We start from the raw sequence: 17,330 nt of genomic DNA on the forward strand, positions 1-17,330 counted from the left end.
GAGCTCCTAATGGACGGATAGTTTGTTACAGCGCTATGTAGCTTGAACACATACACGCAATTGCTTAACTACATTAGCGGTACCTGTACACTTCAAGTTACGATCAATCGTATCATATTTAGAGGGATATTGTGGATACCAATGTTGTTGCCATGTGTCGTCTTATCCACGAAGAGATACGTTCAGTGGCTTTCGGTTGATATTGCCAACGGCCGCAAACTAGCACTGCCATGGTTATACGCCGTATTGTACTGGATTTGTGTTATTTGTGTTTGACACGTTAAAAAGTTACATTCTTTGCCTTCTATATTTGTCCCCATTTCTTTTCCGTTGAACTGAACTCCCTTCCCTTTCTAAGATCGTATGACAGCTAAAGAGCCGTTGAAGTGTCCGTTCATCGCATCATCTCTCCCCCCCGCCCTCCCCCTGTCGTCAGACCACGTGCTAGCCGACGCACCGCTGAAAAAGGTTCACTTACCGCCCTCCTTCTATTCCCAGCCAACGAACTGCTGAAGAGTCCACCCACCCTCATACCGCCCTATTCCCTGTCATATTATTACCGCCTGTATTGACCGCCAGAAGTCCACGCTCTCACAGTTACCACGTCTCCTTTTCCTTCACACCATGTCAGCCGACGGATCCCTTACCTTCCCCTCTCCCTTTTCAGATCATATGGTCGCCAACGGGCTAAAAGAGTTATCTCTTAGAGCCGTCCTTCCTTCACTTGTCATCCTGCCAATAGAAGAGTCCACCGTCTTACCTTCCCTCCTTTTTCAGATCATATGGTTGCGAAGGGTCACATGGAAGAGGTCTCTTATACCCCTCTTTCCTTCATATCTCAACGTGCCACTAAAAGAGTCCGCCATCTTACCATCCCTCCTTTTTCAGATCATATGGTCGCCACCGGTCTATCGGCTCAGAGTCCACCCGGTTACATTGACTGCAGCCTCCCCTGTCTTCAGTTTAGTCAGGCGACTGACCCCTGGCCCTCACCATCCCCCTCCTTTTTCAGATCATATGGTCGCCAACGGGCCGCTCAAAGAGTCCGAGGCGCGGCCATGGTTCCGACAAATCCTGGCTGCTGTTCAGTACTGTCACCGCAAGAACGTCGTCCACCGCGACCTCAAGGCCGAAAACCTGCTGCTGGATGCCGAGGACAGCATTAAACTGGCCGGTACGTGCGCGAGACTGATGGTCTGTGGTATTGTATTGTATTGCATATTGTGTTGTATTGTATTGGAGAGGGGTAATATGTGGCTTGTGTTGCGGCAGAATCATGGATGTGGCACGGGGAGGGGTAACTGGGTAACGGGGTCGGTTTATGGAGCTTGATAAATGGGTAACGGCCGAAGGGGCCTGAGCTTGGCCTGTTAGGTGTTTTCATGCTCATTCATAAGCAGCTTATGATCCTATATTGTGCATCTGACTGTGTTTGATCCCGGTACCGCGCTCTGGACTGGCCACTAATGTCGCCTCTCTGTGTCTGCAGACTTTGGCTTCAGCAACTTTTACTCCGAGTCGGACCCGCTGACCACTGGCTGCGGCAGTCCTCCGTACGCTGCGCCGGAGCTGTTCGAGGGAAAAGAGTACGACGGACCCAAGGCCGACGTATGGGTGAGTATTTTAACAGGTGGAGTGTAGACGTTTGTGATGAGTCCAGGGTAGGTGTATAGAGTGCGACAGGCCCAAGGAGGAATTGTCTGTGATGTAATGATAGAGTGATCTATATGATAGTTTATGATGTTTTTGGTGGCAATATCCCATGACGAGAAAGGATTGTACAGAGTTGGCATATTCGCTGTATTAACCAGGGACGCTGTTTCTGTAGGAATGCTCAGAATTCCATTTCCATCGACTCGTACGGATAAAACTAGCTGGTGCACCAAATGCGACACATTATTAGGAGCAACCTGTGTTCTGGAAAGGCAAAAAAAAAAACGTCCCAAAGGTGGCTGCCAGTAACATTGGGTAAATGAAAGCCGTTTTATCAAAAGTTGTTGGAAGATAACTTTTCCGATTACGTCTCTTCCACATGCCGACGTTATGGCAGCCGCGGATGTATTTTCACTGGCTTATAATGGATGTGCCTCGACTGAGGAGCACGGACTCGCGGACAGTCCGTGGGACCAAAGTAGACGTCCAGTTTGCCAACTCTGTTCGTCGGATCTGGGCGACCACCTAGGGTATTGAGGCAGGCGCTGACATGTGTCTGATCGGGTACACGCGCCGGGGTCGCCAGAATAACGGGAATCCGGCCGGTTTGACAGGCGTGTTTATTTAGTTCTGACTACCTATATAAGACAGTCCACTATAGTGTTTATCTTATGTGTGCATTAACTATGAGATTACTGGAACTGACCTAAGATAAACTTAAATATTCAGCAGAGTCATGCTGGCACATTTATGCCACTTCGTCCCTTTTTACAAGAGAGCGGAAGTTAGACCGAGTTTCTGTACGTCTTGCCGTGCGGTTCGCGGCCACGGATCTTATGCCCTTGTAGATTGAATGGCTCAAGAACCGCCACTGAATGTGTCGTGTAAGCTACCAGTGGCTGACGGAAACTGTAGAGAGGCAAATGAAGCCACAGTAGTGATTTGACATTTGTGTCCTGCTTATCGAATAAAGCGATGTGGTGAACGGTGGTTATTCCTGGCAATGTGATGCTCAAAATAGACACGTATTCCTTGGTTTCCCTACTTGTTCTGTAATGTCTCATCGCTGCTGACTGACTGACATTTATTTTTGTCCAAATTTGCTTAACGGTCAATGCAAATTCGCGTGGCTATGAATGCAAGAAAGTAACTTTTTACTCTACTAATTATTTTGCCTGTGGCTACCAACTTACGACAGGCAACTGGTACTGTGATTTTGTTTGTTTTATTGCGTAATTACCCGATGGCTGACTATGCTCGTTTGTTTGACAGAGTTTGGGAGTTGTTTTATATGTCCTTGTCTGCGGAGCTCTGCCGTTCGACGGCAATACGCTACAAATCCTGCGCGGCAAGATTCTCTCCGGAAAGTTCCGGATTCCCTACTTTATGAGCACAGGTGAGATTCGGCGCGGCGTTAGATCAGAGCTTCTGGAGAGCGTCTCCAGGCGTTGTAGGGGTGTCTAGTCGAGCTGTAAAACCCTGCGACTGAGCAGCGACATTTTACACAGGAGCTGCGTGCGTGGGAGGGATGGGATTTGATGTAATTCTGTCTGGACGTAGTTATCCGGTCTTGAAATAGACAGTTGCGCGACGCACTCCGTGTGTATTGTACCATGCACTTAGCTGCGGAAAGTTTTGTCATTTAGACTGGGCTCCTATTGTAATATCGTCGTATGTGTAAAGCTGCAGTTGATTGCAATTTGTTTTACAGACGGAATGTCTTACATACTTATAGGACATCATTTATGCATTATTCATTAATGATTGCATTATTCAAGTTATTCATAAATGATTATTCATACTTTGTTACCAAAATCGCATAGTTTAGAAGTATTATCACTGTTTGCACTTTACTGAGCTGCATTTACGTCCTCGGTGCAATTAAATAACTGTGTTGAATTAATTATAAACAGTTATAACGGTAAACTGTGGTTACTATGTTCTCCTCCGTACGGAGTATTAAGCATTGACATCTTCGCTTGACTTCTGTCTACAACTCTGTAACCCGCCACCACTTCTCATTTCAAGACCGCACCACCTCAGCCGTTTCTAACCCCTCCTCTCTCCGACAGACTACTGTCAAACACCACGGTCCGCTTCTTACTGTAAGACCGCACCACCTTACCCGTCTCTAACCCCTCCTCTCTCCGACAGACTACAGTTGTCAAACACCACCGCTTCTTACTGTAAGGCCGCACCACCTTACCCGTTTCTAACCCAAGACTGCACCACCTCAGCCGTTTCTAACCCATCCCTTCTCCGGCCGACTACAATGCTATAACTGCATGTTTAAGGCGTAATGTCAAACACCACCGCTTCTTACTGTAAGACCGCACCACCTCACCCGCCTCTAACCCCTCCTCTCTCCGACAGACTGTGAGAGCCTGATCCGACACATGATGACAGTCGACCCGGAGAAGCGTTACAGCATACCACAGGTGCTGCGCTGTCGGTGGGTCACCCAGGACCTGGACCCAGACGAGGCAGAGCGGGTGGTGTCCTTCTGCGAGCGACCGGACCTCGATCAGCCCCCGCCCGTACAGCAGAGTGTGGTGGAGCTGATAGCCCAGCTGCCCGGAGTGACGGCCCAGCAGGTCCAGCAGGTGAGAGAGAGGAGGGGAGAGGGAGAGAGAGGGGAGAGAGAGAGGAGGGAGGAGAGGGAGAGGGAGAGAGAGAGAGAGAGAGAGAGAGAGAGAGAGAGAGAGAGAGGGAGAGGGAGGGAAAGGAGAGAGAGAGAGAGAGAGAGAGAGAGAGAGGGGGGGGGGGGGGGGGGGGGGGAAGGGAGGAGAGGGAGAGGGAGATAGGGGAAAGATCTGTCAGGGAAGTAGAATGTGATAGTTTCAGCTACAGTCTACAGCAGATATAATAGTTAACTAATATATCCTTATTCTGTATCTACTGTATTCATGTAGTCTTTATATTCATGTATTCTTATATCCAGTAATGCAGTCGCTTCCCTATAACTTCCGCTGCTCTTTGTGTTCGCAGTCTACGCAGTTTGCAGTTGCACACTATATAGTCGAACCACCATAACATCTCACCCTTGCGTTCCCACGCCATATGTACAGTCAAACCCCATGCATAACCTTCCCACCTTTCTGCGTTCACAGTCTCTACAGTCAAACCCCCGTCCTCTCCTACCCTTCTTGTTCATAATCTGTACAGTCGAACCCCCTAACCTTCCCTCTGCGTTCGCAGACGTCTGTCCAGTCGAACTCCTAACCTCTTTGTTCGCAGCCTACATATACTGTCGAACGCCACTAACCTCTTCTCTGGTGACAGTCTGCACAGTCAAACCCCCATCACTTCCACTACTATGTTTCACAGTCTGCAGGCCTATGGCCTATGACCTCTACCATCTCCGTTCAGTGTTCACAGTCTGTACAGTCGAACCTGTACGACGACTTGGCGGCCCTATAAGGGTCCCTCTGTGCTCGCAGTCTGTATAGTCGAACCTCCTAACCTCCCCTCCCCCTTCGTTCGCAGTCTGTACAGTCGAACCTGTACGACGACCTGGCCGCCTGCTATCACCTGTTGTGTGATCAGGCGGCGACGGCTCCCCTCCTGCCCACGGCCGCCGCGGCGCCCGCCCTGCCCAAGGTCCTCACCTCCATATGGAGTGAAGAGGCCGACAAGGGACAGGTAGGTGGGCTAGACTAGAAGAGGAGGGAGAGAAATGGAAGAGGGAAGAAGAGACAGATAAGGGGACGAATGGTGGGAGAGAGGAGGGAAGAAAGAAGAGGAAAAAACTATTGGTTTTACTGCGTGATCCCTACTTGAGCTGTATTGGATAACAGCTATGATAGCTGTTGTTGGAGATGGTGCTCAGAATCGTTCTGAGCGCGAGTGACAGTGGATATTGTACGTCTGCGTAGGGGATGTGGACGTGGGACAGTAATCGATCAGTGCTCGCCGAGCTTTGGATGGGCCCCGACGGGAAGGTGGATAGAGGGCGCGCCCATCGCACTGTACTAGGCTCGGGCGGGCTAGGCAGTAGCCACATCGTCTCATACATCATGTCTTGCCTCTAGTCTGAGCTGACGTAACGTGGTATGTGTTGCTTCATTCGCCACTCGCAGCCTGCTCTGACCTGGACTCGGCTGCTATGACCTACTCCTACGTCCTGTACTAGTGCATTTATCGTGCCTTCCGACTCGCCCTGTTCTGCCCTGCTTTGCTCTACCCGATATAATCCGACCCTCCTTTCGCATCGCTCGGCCTTCCTTGGTCTAATCGGGACTGGCAGCTCTGCTGTACCCCAGCATATCCACACTGGCCTTGCCTACCACCATTGACAACCTGTTTTACTCCACCCCGATCTGACCCGCCCTGACCTACCACGTGTCTGCCTACTCGACTCGACCCTCCCCACATGATCCGCCCTGACTCTATCACGTGTCTGTCCCTCAGTTCGAGGACGCCGAGCGTCACCTGGAGCTGGATCTGGAGGAGACGTCCAGCAACAGAGACCAGTACCACTGTTCGCGGCGGCACACGGTCGGGCCCGGCGACACGGCGCATACACAAGTTCAGGTGAGAATGGCTAGCGACACGGCGCATGCACAACTTAAGGTGAGAGCGACTGGGGACGAGGTGCTTGGTTAGGTGAGAACACTGAAGACACGGCAAGAACGACAGGAGACACGGCGCCCGCACAGGTCTAGGTGAGAAATCTATTAAAATGCGGCGTGTAGGTTAGGTGAGATTACGCTAGAGACAGCGTTTGGTGAGGTTAGAAGGTGATGACACGGTATACACATAGCTCCAAGTGAGAACGTTGGAGGCATGGCGATTGGTGAGGTGAGAACGCGTGAGACAGTATTTGGTGAGGTGAGAACACTGAAGACACGGCAAGAACGACAGGAGACACGGCGCCCGCACAGGTCTAGGTGAGAAATCTATTAAAATGCGGCGTGTAGGTTAGGTGAGATTACGCTAGAGACAGTGTTTGGTGACTAGGTTAGAAGGTGATGACACGGTATACACATAGCTCCAAGTGAGAACGTTGGAGGCATGGCGATTGGTGAGGTGAGAACGCGTGAGACAGCATTTGGTGAGGTGAGAGTGCTGGAGACACAGAGGGCGAGGTGAGAACGCCTGGAGGTGCGACACTTAGCCACTTGCTTTAGTGATCACGCTGTCCGATGCAACGATCACTCAACTGAGAACGCATGCCGGGAGGCGTGGCGCTTGCCGCTTACACAAGTTCAATTGAAAACCTGCAGAGCCGGCGCTCGCTTAAGGTAGAACGCTGAGTGGGACGGCGCTCAAACAAATTCAGTTACTATCGTCAAGGCACACAGCGTTGGTAAGGTGAGAACGCTTAGGAAGGTTGTGTGAAGCCAAATGAGCTTGCCTGGTAACTCAGTGCCTACTTTGGTGAGAACGCCTGTAGAGTTTTGCCTAGCCGAGAACGCTAGGCGAAGCGGTTCCCACTCATATTTGATAGAGAACGCCAGAGGGTTTGTTTTGTTTGGCGGTGATCGTACGCAAATGCCACTGAAAATGCTGGCCGTTATCCTTTCAACACCTGACTGCACGCGGAAATCTGGCGCGCCGGCTGCTATGTTTAGTTTGTCGTGCTGCAGTGTAGATGGGGACACGGTCAGCCTGGCTCGCCGGGCGGTCCTGCATTGTTAGTCACCAGCTGCAGCGTTTAGCATTCCTACGCGACTCGTGGAGCTGTCACGGCCGCACGGCCGGGTAGCCATCCTTGCGCGTGGCAGCGTCAGGCAGCCGGGTTGGGACTGGCTGTCCAGGAACTGCGGGGACGGGCTAGGTGCTGTCAGCAGCCTTGGGAAGGTGTAAGTTCTGATTTCCAACTGATTGTATCTTTTGAGACTGAAACGTTTTTTTATCTATTGATAATCTGATCTGTCAGGGTTTTAGTCTATAAATGGCGAAATAAATCGTAGTCCATTCCCCAACTATCCGTTATTTTTGCCGCCTCCAAATGGTCAATAGCTGATACCTTTGTTTATCTCATCCTAAATGCACGAGAGGAGTGCCACCATGATCCTGTTCATGTATATTTTCGTTATGAGCAAAGTATGGACTGTATCTTAGCGCCTCCACTCAGTGCCTATTCCAACCCTCGCTACATAGCACCTATCTGTGGTAATCACTTGTAATTACTAGCTTTGTCGAGTCGTGCATTCTGGCGAAATCAGATACCGAAACCTAACGCGATGCCAATTAGATTGTGTTGTCACGACTGCTGTGCAGCCGGAACAGGCACCTAGCCGGGCGGCGGTGCTATTTCCGTATACCGCGCGCTGCACGCTCCACACTAGGACACCACATATCAGCGTTTTTTTCGTTATACCGCGTGCGGTCCAGTGTTCGCCACATTCTCCCTCCCAGAACACCAAATATCGGCGCTAATTTTGTAATTTTGTATTCTGGGTGCTGTTCAATATACCCTGGTTCACCCCACCCCAGCATCCACCCCAGGACATCAAATACCAGCGCTGTTTCAGATGCGCGTGCTGTTCTCTCCTCCACACTTTCCTCAGGACTCCAAATCTCTGCGCTATTCCCGTAAACTGCCTGTCCCGCACCCGCTAACACACCGGAACCCTCTCCCCCTCACCAGGTATCGTTCGGGGTTCCGCCCGCCTGGGGCTACGGCGTGCCGACCGGCGTGGGCGGCGGCGGCGGCGCGGCGCGTCTGTACCCGGTGCTGCCGCAGACGAATCTGGCGCAGAACCTGCCGCTGGTGCAGCACCAGCCACCGCAGCGGTTCAGCACCAAGGATCAGCATCTGCTCAAACCGCCCACTGTGCTCGGCGCCTGTGAGTAGAGTGGCGAGGGAGGAGTGAGTGAGCGAGTGAGTGAGTGAGTGAGTGAGTGAGTGAGTGAGTAAGTGAGTGGGTGAGTGAGTGGGTGAGTGAGTGAGTGAGTGAGTGGGTGAGTGAGTGAGTGGGTGAGTGAGTGAGTGAGTGAGTGAGTGAGTGAGTGAGTGAGTGAGTGAGTGAGTGAGTGAGTGAGTGAGTGGGTCAATCAGTGAGTAAGTGAGTGAGTGAGACGTCGAATGGCAATGTGAGCCGAGCTCTGTGCTGTTCAATTGTACCGGGATCTGGGCATGTGAGAGCAATGTGAGAGGACGTGCTCTGCAGTAAAGAGTGATTAGGTGCTGTAGAGAGGCCTGAGGTCTGAGTGGGTTGAATGATACAAACACTTTGGAGCATATCGTACTGCTCAGCTGATAACTAGATCGTATCAGTACAACAATAAAGCGTTGAAGGCATCGTCTAGCTGCCATGAGTCCACATACGTGGGGTGAATGAAAAGTTTTGAGCCTTACACGATTACAGGTGACGCAGGTTAATGAAAATTTGGTCATATGTTTTACCACTATTTATATGAATGCACACCAAATTTTGAAGTCCTAGCACTTGTTTCGATTTTAGAGCCCGTCAAAGTGAAGAAGATTGCCCGTTCGGTGAAAATGGAGAATCCAAAATTGGAGGGACTGTGGAGTTGGTGAAACCACGTCGCTACTCTCATCTGAAAAATTAAATGCCACAGTCATAACAAGGAGGGAAGTGTTCCGTAATTGGGGAAATAAATTAGATGTATTGCAAGTGCAATTCCTTTCAAAGGGTCTTACTGTAATTGGGCAATCCTATGACGACCCACGGATGCGTCTTTGTCAGAATATCAGGAAGATCAGAACGGCAATGCTGACAAAATTGGTCATGTTTCAACAGGACAATGCTTCAGCGTATTTTTCCTGGGATGCAATGTCAATTCCATTACTGAACCTTCCGATTTTTCTCAAATTAAATCTTTTGACCAGTATTGGCATCCTTCGGTGTCTGTTTCCTTCTAAAACTGAAGAAAAACTGAAATAATGACGCTTCACAAAAAATATGACGTCATTGACACTGCGAGCGCTTACAAAAATGCCATGATTCAATGCGCTTTAAAAGTAAGAAAATAAAGTGCTAGAACTTCACAACTTGGTGTCCACACATATAAATAGTGGCAAAACATGTGACCAAAGTTTCATTAACCTGCGTCACCTATAACTATGTTAGGCTCAAAACTTTTCGTTCACCCTACGTATAACGTCCTTGACACAGTTTGTATATCAGTAAAATCTGGTTAAAAGCGAATATTTACGTTGTCATGGTGGCCGTGACTTGTCCCGTCTGCCATGCACCGAACATTGATGACCATTATTTTGTGACCTTTACCGCGCTCATCATGATCCCACGCTCAAAATGTCAGATGTTTGTCCTGTTCCCGCTCAGGATTTTGTGCTGGCTCCCGGACGGTGACATTTCACTCGATGGCTGGCTGGTGCGGGCAGCGTTATTGTGCTCCCGTGCACCAGGCTGGGGTTTGGTGTCACTGTCCGCCCCTGGCTGTGGAGCGCTGCTCCCTGCAGCAGAGCAGCATGGGGAGTGGAGGGGAGGGTACGGTAGCCGCGATGGGAGCACCAGGGGGAGGACAGGGGAGCAGCGGCGAGATCAGAACGGGAGCAGCAGCGGCCAGATCAGAACGGGAGCAGCAGCGTCAGTTGCAATGGCAGCTGGGGGAGGGGCACAGACAGCTGAACAGCAGAGGCCGGCGGCACAGCGCAGCGCGAGTCTGTTCGCCGCGCCGCGCCCGCCAGCGTGCGGCCCGGCCGCCGGCCGCCGCCGGTCTGGGTGGCATCCGGGGCGAGCCGCGCGGGCCGGCGCGGCGGCCGGCGGTCAGTTCAGTCCCGGGCCGCACACGTGGGGTAGGCTGCCGTCAGCGTGACAGCCCGGCCGGCCGGCGCGGCGTGGGCGGTGACGGGCGAACGAGTGATGTGAGTCATGAGTGTGATGTGAATGTGATGTGGCGTCGTTGTGATATAATGTGACGTGGCATGTGGTGACGTGGGATATGTGATGTGACTTGAGTGGTGTAAGTCGCTCTTAGAAGCGTTTTTAGTTTTTCACGATGATTTGCTTTTTTCGTTCTTGATAGGGATCAAAACATTTTGCGGCAATGTCTGTCATAATTGGTGTGACATTCTACATACATTTGATAATTACCATCTGTCGTCCCTCCATAACCCTTGTAACCTCTAGCCGTCTCACGACCCACCTCTGAGTTCTGACCCTGCCTCGCTCTCCTCTCGTTCAGTCGGCGGGTTCGGTCGCCGCGCCTCGGACGGCGGTGCCAACCTTCAGCTGAGTTACCGGCAGCCGGGCGGAGCCGCGCAGCCGGCCAGTCAGGAGCAGCTCTGTCTGCTGCAGAGGACCGGTGCCGAGCCCGGAGCGCCCGGAGCAGACGGAGAGATGGAGGATGGCGGAGCGAGGTGAGAGGGGGAGATGATGGGGTGGAAAGAGGGAGATAGCGGGGAGACACGGGAGATAGTGGGGAGGCACGGGAGGGAGATAAATGTGCAGGCAGGACATAGTCGTGGGGTGAGACAAAGGAGACAACAGATGAGACACGGCAGCTATTGAGTTGAAACAAAGGAGACAGTGGGTGTAGAAAGGGGAGACGATGAAGTTGGTTGCGACACAGGAGACCAGGGAGTGAGTCAAGGGAGAGACTATTGGTTGAAACACGGGAGATATTGAGGCAAGGCAGGGGAGACGATGGAGTGAGGCAGGGGAGACATTGAGAAGCCCTGGTTACAAGGAGTGAGACAGCTGGAGCAAGAGGGACAATAGGACGAAGCTTGGGATGCAGTGTGATGTGTTGCAGGCTTGGGACACAAAGGGGTGATACATGGCTGGACGATAGGGTGAGACAATGGGAATTTAGGTGAGAACGGACTAGGAGAGGCAATGGGGTGACGTAGGTGACTACGGAGTACGGAATAATATACATGTGAGGAATGGGATAACATGAGATGAGACCTGAAGACGGGGAAAAGTGTAAGGAAGGAGAGGGGGGGGGGGGGCATGGATTGGGAAACAAACATGTGAAGTGAGATATGGACGATAAGGGTTTGAGTCACGGGGAGAATGGGAGGAGGCATGCGATAACGAATGAGGAAGGGAGAAGGGTTCAGGCAATGAAAATCAGTAGGGTATGACTATAAGTGACGAAAGAGGGATTGGCACTACTTGATTAGGGGCTGACATTTTAGACATTAGAAAAGAGAAGGCTGAACGAGAGGCAATGGAAAACACTGGGCAATGGAAAACACAATGGATGCACTACGTCACTTGAGAAAAAGACGGAACTATGAGGATGGTATTCAAGAGTTCGAAATGCTTGGTCTGAAATGGGCAGTGGTCGTCTTGCTCGTAACGCACACTGTAGTACGAAATCACTTCGTGTGTGGTGTGCGGCACGTTCCTGTTCACTAATGATATCACGAGAAGACCACGCGCCATGCAATCAGCACTGTTCCAGTTGTTGTTTTTCTCTCATGATCATATATGCTATCTAACGTAATAGCTTTACGTCTGTGAGAGTTGCATAAAAAACAATTTCAAAAAGCGCACTTTGATATGTACAGTCATGCTACGTCAAGGGTAATCTCTAGAGTTTCTATTAGTCAGCTTGGGGTTAGCTGGCCAAAGAACGATTGTGCTAATCATATTGCTTCTATATAAAGCTACCGTTCTTCAGATAATCTTCGAGGGCACTTGAAATATCGGTGTAGGTACTCTGTGCTTGCTCAAGTCGATTATCAACCCATTCTTTGATACCCGATCTTGTAAATCCTGAAAACTGTGTTGATCATTGGTCTATTGAGTTACTTTTTGCGGCATGACTGCGAGGACTTGCCGTTCGCAGACCGCAGTATATCAGCATTATCTCTTGAGACTTTTCTGCCTTGTTGTTGTTGCTTTTTAAGAAATCTGCAAACTATATAGTTTTTTAGCAATACTGAATAAGATGTGGTCGTCCATCAGAAGAGTGCTGTTTGCCGCAAAATCAAATAATTGAAATGTAGGAAAAATGTAGAAAAGTATTGTGAGAAAAAGTGTGTATCAACGTAATGGTTCAGCTATAATGTTTTTTATGAATTTGTTGAAATTTTACGTTGCCTCGCTACCTTGGCTTGGCTCACACTGTGCTTGAATGTCACATGGTTTTACCTGCCTCAACGTCACTCAAAACGCGCCGGTCATGAAACACTGTGTGGGGAATCAATGATGTCAGCGGCTTCGCCAAATTTAGACACGGCTGTCCACCTCCCGGATATTAATGTGGAACACGACCCGGTACTTTGATGCTGTCACTCGCTAGAAACATAAGGGGAGGGGTGCAATAATTCTGACCTAAACTGGGTGGAAGACGTCCAGCTGTGACCGTATTTTGGATGTGTAAATTGTTGTTGTTAACGTTTGGCCTCATTGTGAATTATTCTACGTCTCGTAATCAAAATGGTACAAAGCCTGAAACAGACTCTTTCCGCAGTCAGGAAATCGCATGCGAGAGCCTATTCAAATACATGGAAGCACGCTCGCATCAATCGCACGCACCTCCCGGATGCGAATGCTGCGGGAAGAACTATAATGTATTTGAATAGGCTCTCGCATGCGATTTCCTGAATGCGGAAAGAGTCTGTTTCAGCCTTAAAGCATGAGTTGGAAGTTACTATAATATGTTAACCAGAAAATCGCATAGATAATACAGGGCCGTCTCTAACTGTGTCTGCTGGCCCCGTCTAACCGTCTTTCGTCTCTGTATTAGTGCATTCATCTTCTGTCGGTCCTCTCTGTCTCCGTCTCTGTATCAGCACACCCAGCTGTCTGTCTCTGACTGCGTCTGCCGGCCCTTCCTGGCCGTCTGACTGTATTTGTCGGCCGTATCTAACCGTCTCCGTCTCTGTCTCCACCAGGTACGGTGACGACAAACGCCTGGACGAGAGCTCACTGTGCGAACGACGGGTCAGCGCCGGGAGCGCGGGTAGCACCAAAATCCGCCGGCCCAGCCTCAAAGAGCCGCCTTCAGGTCAGCCATTCTCTGAGTCAGACTCGCGAGCCGAATCCGACTCGGTCGCTCAGAACACTAAGCATGTCGATGTCTGGCTGCGCCCGTCTATCGTTTCGTGTCCCTCACGGAACATGGCCCAGCCGAGCCACTGTATCAATCTGTATCGATGTTTTATGTTGACTCTGTTAGTTTCGACTGCTCGCTCGGTGTTACTTCACCGTTTTAGTTATCGCCTCGTGCTCTGGTTTTGTCGTTTAGTTGTTGGCTCATTCTCTCTCCGAGCCCCTGCCTGTAGCCTGTTGGTGTTCGCTGTTTTGCTCCTATTTAGCACACCTCAGTTTTAGTTTGGCACGCCGGCTCGGCCCGTCCGCCGGGCCGCACTGTTCCTTTCCTCTCCTGTGTGACCGGGGACGCTCGTGTGTGCGTGTCTCTAACCCCAACCGGGTGGACAGCAGGCAGTGCGTCTGCCTTTATGTTGGAGCGAGCGCTGATCACACAGCAGCGCATCCAACCGATTGGCGCCGACGGTAACGGCCGGCGGAGGAGGACGGGTCTGATTACGGTGGGCCTGTCCCCGGTCCTGGAGAACTCCACTCTTCATACACCTACAGTCGGAGAGAGCACCGATACGACCTACGGTGAGAGGGAGAGAGAGCTGGGGAGGAGGATGGTGTGAGCTGAGTGGTGAAGGACAGGGGAGAGAGAGAGAGAGAGAGAGAGAGAGAGGAGAGAGAGAGAGAGAGAGAGAGAGAGAGAGAGAGGAGAGAGAGAGAGAGAGAGGGAGAGAGAGAGAGGGAGAGAGAGGCGGAGGAAGAGGGGGAGCATGAGAGATTCGGGGAGAGAGTGGTGGAGGAGAGGAGAGAAGGATGAAGACAGGCTTGGGGAGAGTATGTGTGCGCTGGGAAGTCGGGCGATTGTTTTAGGTTGTGATGGCGTTGAATTTGGGAGGAGGGTGATTGCTGTTGTTTGAAGGGTGGCTGTGACGATGAATGGATGCGATGTGGGTTCAATTGGGGCCGAGTGGTTGAAAAGTGTGTGGTGGTATAGTAGACGATAGTCCTTTAATGTAATCTGATACCGTGATACTCTAACCCTTATCTTAAGATGGTCAAGGAATTATATTCACCAGGCTGCAAGGGATCTGTCGTGCGGTATGTGTCACCACAGGAGTACATTTATATGACGCTTTCTAAACTAATAGAAAAACACAATTCTAAAGAATAGTGTTTGTCTAATGAAGAAACAACCTTCGGGTATCTACATCTCCAAATCAAACACCCAGAAATAACTACATACGCAAAACACACACAAACAAACCTAACAGCTGTTTGTGCGTCCACCAACCGACCCTAGCGGGCAGTCTGACCGGTCGCCGCTCTGTCAGGCGGGACCGTCGAGGCCGGACCGTGGTCCCCGGGCGGACCGGCGTGGTCCCGGCCGGTCCGGTCCCCGCCGTGGTCACGGGCGACGCTCAGCCGGCGTGGAGCGTCACGGTTGGACCAGCCCCGCATGACATTTTCAATCCGCATGCAGTCTGTCAAGCTGGCATGGTCTTTTGTTAGATGTTTGCTGATGTGTTGTGGCTAATTATTATTTTACAGGTTTGGCTGTGTTTAGTGCATGCCGTTTCTGTGATTGGCTGATGTTTTTAGAGTTCGTGTGCTCTCTTTTATGTGTTTTCCTACGTAGAAGTGTATCTTTGTTCTTTGATTGATAGTAGTTAAGTGATTAATCAAGCGTAGCATTGTTCACATTATCGCTTGGTGTTTAGTAGAAGCGACAATAATAGCATAATTAAGTGTGTAAGCTATGGCATAAGTAACATTTCAGCGATAATTGCGAATATTAATATGCCCCTTGGTGAGCGAAAAACTAGGCGTCAATTGAGCTGCAGACTATGGCAAAACATTCCATCCGCTCGTTATATTCAACCTCACAATATCCTCTCAATTTTCCTGTCACTTGTCGCTTTCCCGTCATTTTACGTGTGTGTTTGCACCTCACGCCGGCTGTTCTACAGCTTTCATTACACCACCGTAACCGCACGGACCCAATTACCCATGACCTTTAAGTCTAACCTCTGACATTTAACTCGTACTGTGTAACCTCTGACATTTAAAAGTAACTCCCGAAGCCTTGAACCCCTGATCCTTAACCCATGAGCCTCAATCCCTATCTCAGGACACGTCCTGTCTCCTGTCGCTGACTAATAACCCCTATCGCTGACTCCTGCCGTGATCCCAATCGCTGACCGCTGACCCCCTACCCCCTGACCCCTGCCGTGACCCCTGTCGTTGACCGTTGACCCCCTTACCCCTGCCGTGACCCCTGTCGCTGACCGTTGACCCCCTTACCCCCGTGACCCCCTGCCGTGACCGCTGCGGCTGACCTGTGACCCGGTGCCCGGCAGGCGGCCACTACCCCAACTCGCTACGTATTCCCTCGGACCGCTACACCCGCCGTGTGAGCGACTCGTCAATGCTGGGACAAGACCAGGACGCCGTACGGGAACTGGAACAGCTTAAGGTAGGCGGGCGGGACGCTGTGGTAGCTGCTATTACCTGTCAGTTTCTACAGTAGTTCGTTTGTATTAGCCAGTAGTTAACGCGACATCTTTCGTTGGATAATCCTTAATAGTTACTGTTCTTAGGAACTTTATTGTAAGGTAATGCAAACCTTTTTTATCGCTGGTTGCAACCCCGTCCCTCCAAGTCCGAGTGTTTCATTATTTGGTCAGGTTCTGTCCCTTTCACTTTAAGTGCCAGTTCTGGTTTATTTTAGGCTCGCTCTTGACAAAGCCGGTGGGTAAGGTCACTGTTCGCGCACGACAAAAATTCCCATTGTTTGCCAGCGGCCCAGCGTCACCTTGTTTCTAATTGGCCATGTGCTGACAGCGTGCCGTTCTGTTTGTGTGTTGGGTTAGGCTCTTTGGGTCTAACAAGACCATTTCAGAGCCGGAAGGATGATAGGAATGAGGGGGAGACATTGGTCTGGGCAGGGACCCTAGTGAGTCGGGGCTGAGCCCATCCAGTGGACAGGCCACCCAGCCCCCTGACACTCACCGCACCCCGCTACGGGTCTGCTCCTAGGGAGCTTCCTGCATGGCATAAATAAGCTGTCCGTCCAGCCCGGAACAGAGGGTTGAGGCGTGGAGGAGAAGGATTTAACTACCCTGAGGATGAAAACGGCGGACCGGGGGACAGCGTGCCTCTGTGCGGCGCATTGTAACGCATCGTGACCAATCGTGTTGCGTTTTGACGTATCGTCACGAAGTTGGCGTGTTGGGACGTTTGGTGATGTATTGTTGATCCTTCACAAGACCTTTTGGCGTATTCCAATGTTTCGTGATTCCTTGGAATGCCTTCATTTGGCATAACTTGATCCTGATTGCAATGCATTTTGTGACGCATTTTTATGCACACAGAAACGTCTGTTGTTGCTGTGATGTATTTGGATACATGATTGTAACGCCTTGGCGTATTGGGACGTTTGGTGATGTATCGATGATCCTTAACGAGACATCTTGGCGTATTCCAGTGGTTCGTGCTTCATTGGAAACCTTTATTTGACATAGCTTGATCCATCGAGACGCATTCACAGTATGTGATTTTATTAAACGTATTTTACACTCACGGACGCCCGAAAGCTTTGTGACGCGTTTTGATTCATTGTGAAGCATTACGGCACGCTCGTGTGACTGACGCGCGTGCCTGCCGTTTCCAGCAACACAGCCGGTCGGTGGACAGCACCACGATGCAGGAGTTGCAGCTGCAACACACGCGCCACTTTCTGCAGCG

At 50.8% G+C, this 17,330-nt stretch overlaps 1 protein-coding gene across 1 annotated transcript in view; it reads left to right on the forward strand.

The window, feature by feature from the left end:
- LOC122374504 (serine/threonine-protein kinase SIK3-like) overlaps positions 1-17,324 on the forward strand; it is a gene marked incomplete at its 3' end in the record, with an annotated part of 37,230 nt that extends 19,906 nt beyond the window's left edge. Inside the window, exons 5-16 of the mRNA XM_043353300.1 lie at positions 1,013-1,174; positions 1,490-1,614; positions 2,926-3,049; positions 4,027-4,256; positions 5,140-5,295; positions 6,064-6,186; positions 8,249-8,447; positions 10,774-10,948; positions 13,439-13,551; positions 13,989-14,171; positions 15,944-16,059; positions 17,257-17,324. Coding sequence (XP_043209235.1) covers positions 1,013-1,174; positions 1,490-1,614; positions 2,926-3,049; positions 4,027-4,256; positions 5,140-5,295; positions 6,064-6,186; positions 8,249-8,447; positions 10,774-10,948; positions 13,439-13,551; positions 13,989-14,171; positions 15,944-16,059; positions 17,257-17,324 — 1,774 coding nt within the window. The remainder of the gene's footprint in view (positions 1-1,012; positions 1,175-1,489; positions 1,615-2,925; positions 3,050-4,026; positions 4,257-5,139; positions 5,296-6,063; positions 6,187-8,248; positions 8,448-10,773; positions 10,949-13,438; positions 13,552-13,988; positions 14,172-15,943; positions 16,060-17,256) is intronic.
- Positions 17,325-17,330: the final 6 nt, after the last annotated feature.

Source organism: Amphibalanus amphitrite, unplaced genomic scaffold (assembly GCF_019059575.1).
Source record: "Amphibalanus amphitrite isolate SeventyFive unplaced genomic scaffold, NRLGWU_Aamphi_draft 001664F_arrow, whole genome shotgun sequence".
Lineage (NCBI taxonomy): Eukaryota > Metazoa > Arthropoda > Thecostraca > Balanomorpha > Balanidae > Amphibalanus > Amphibalanus amphitrite.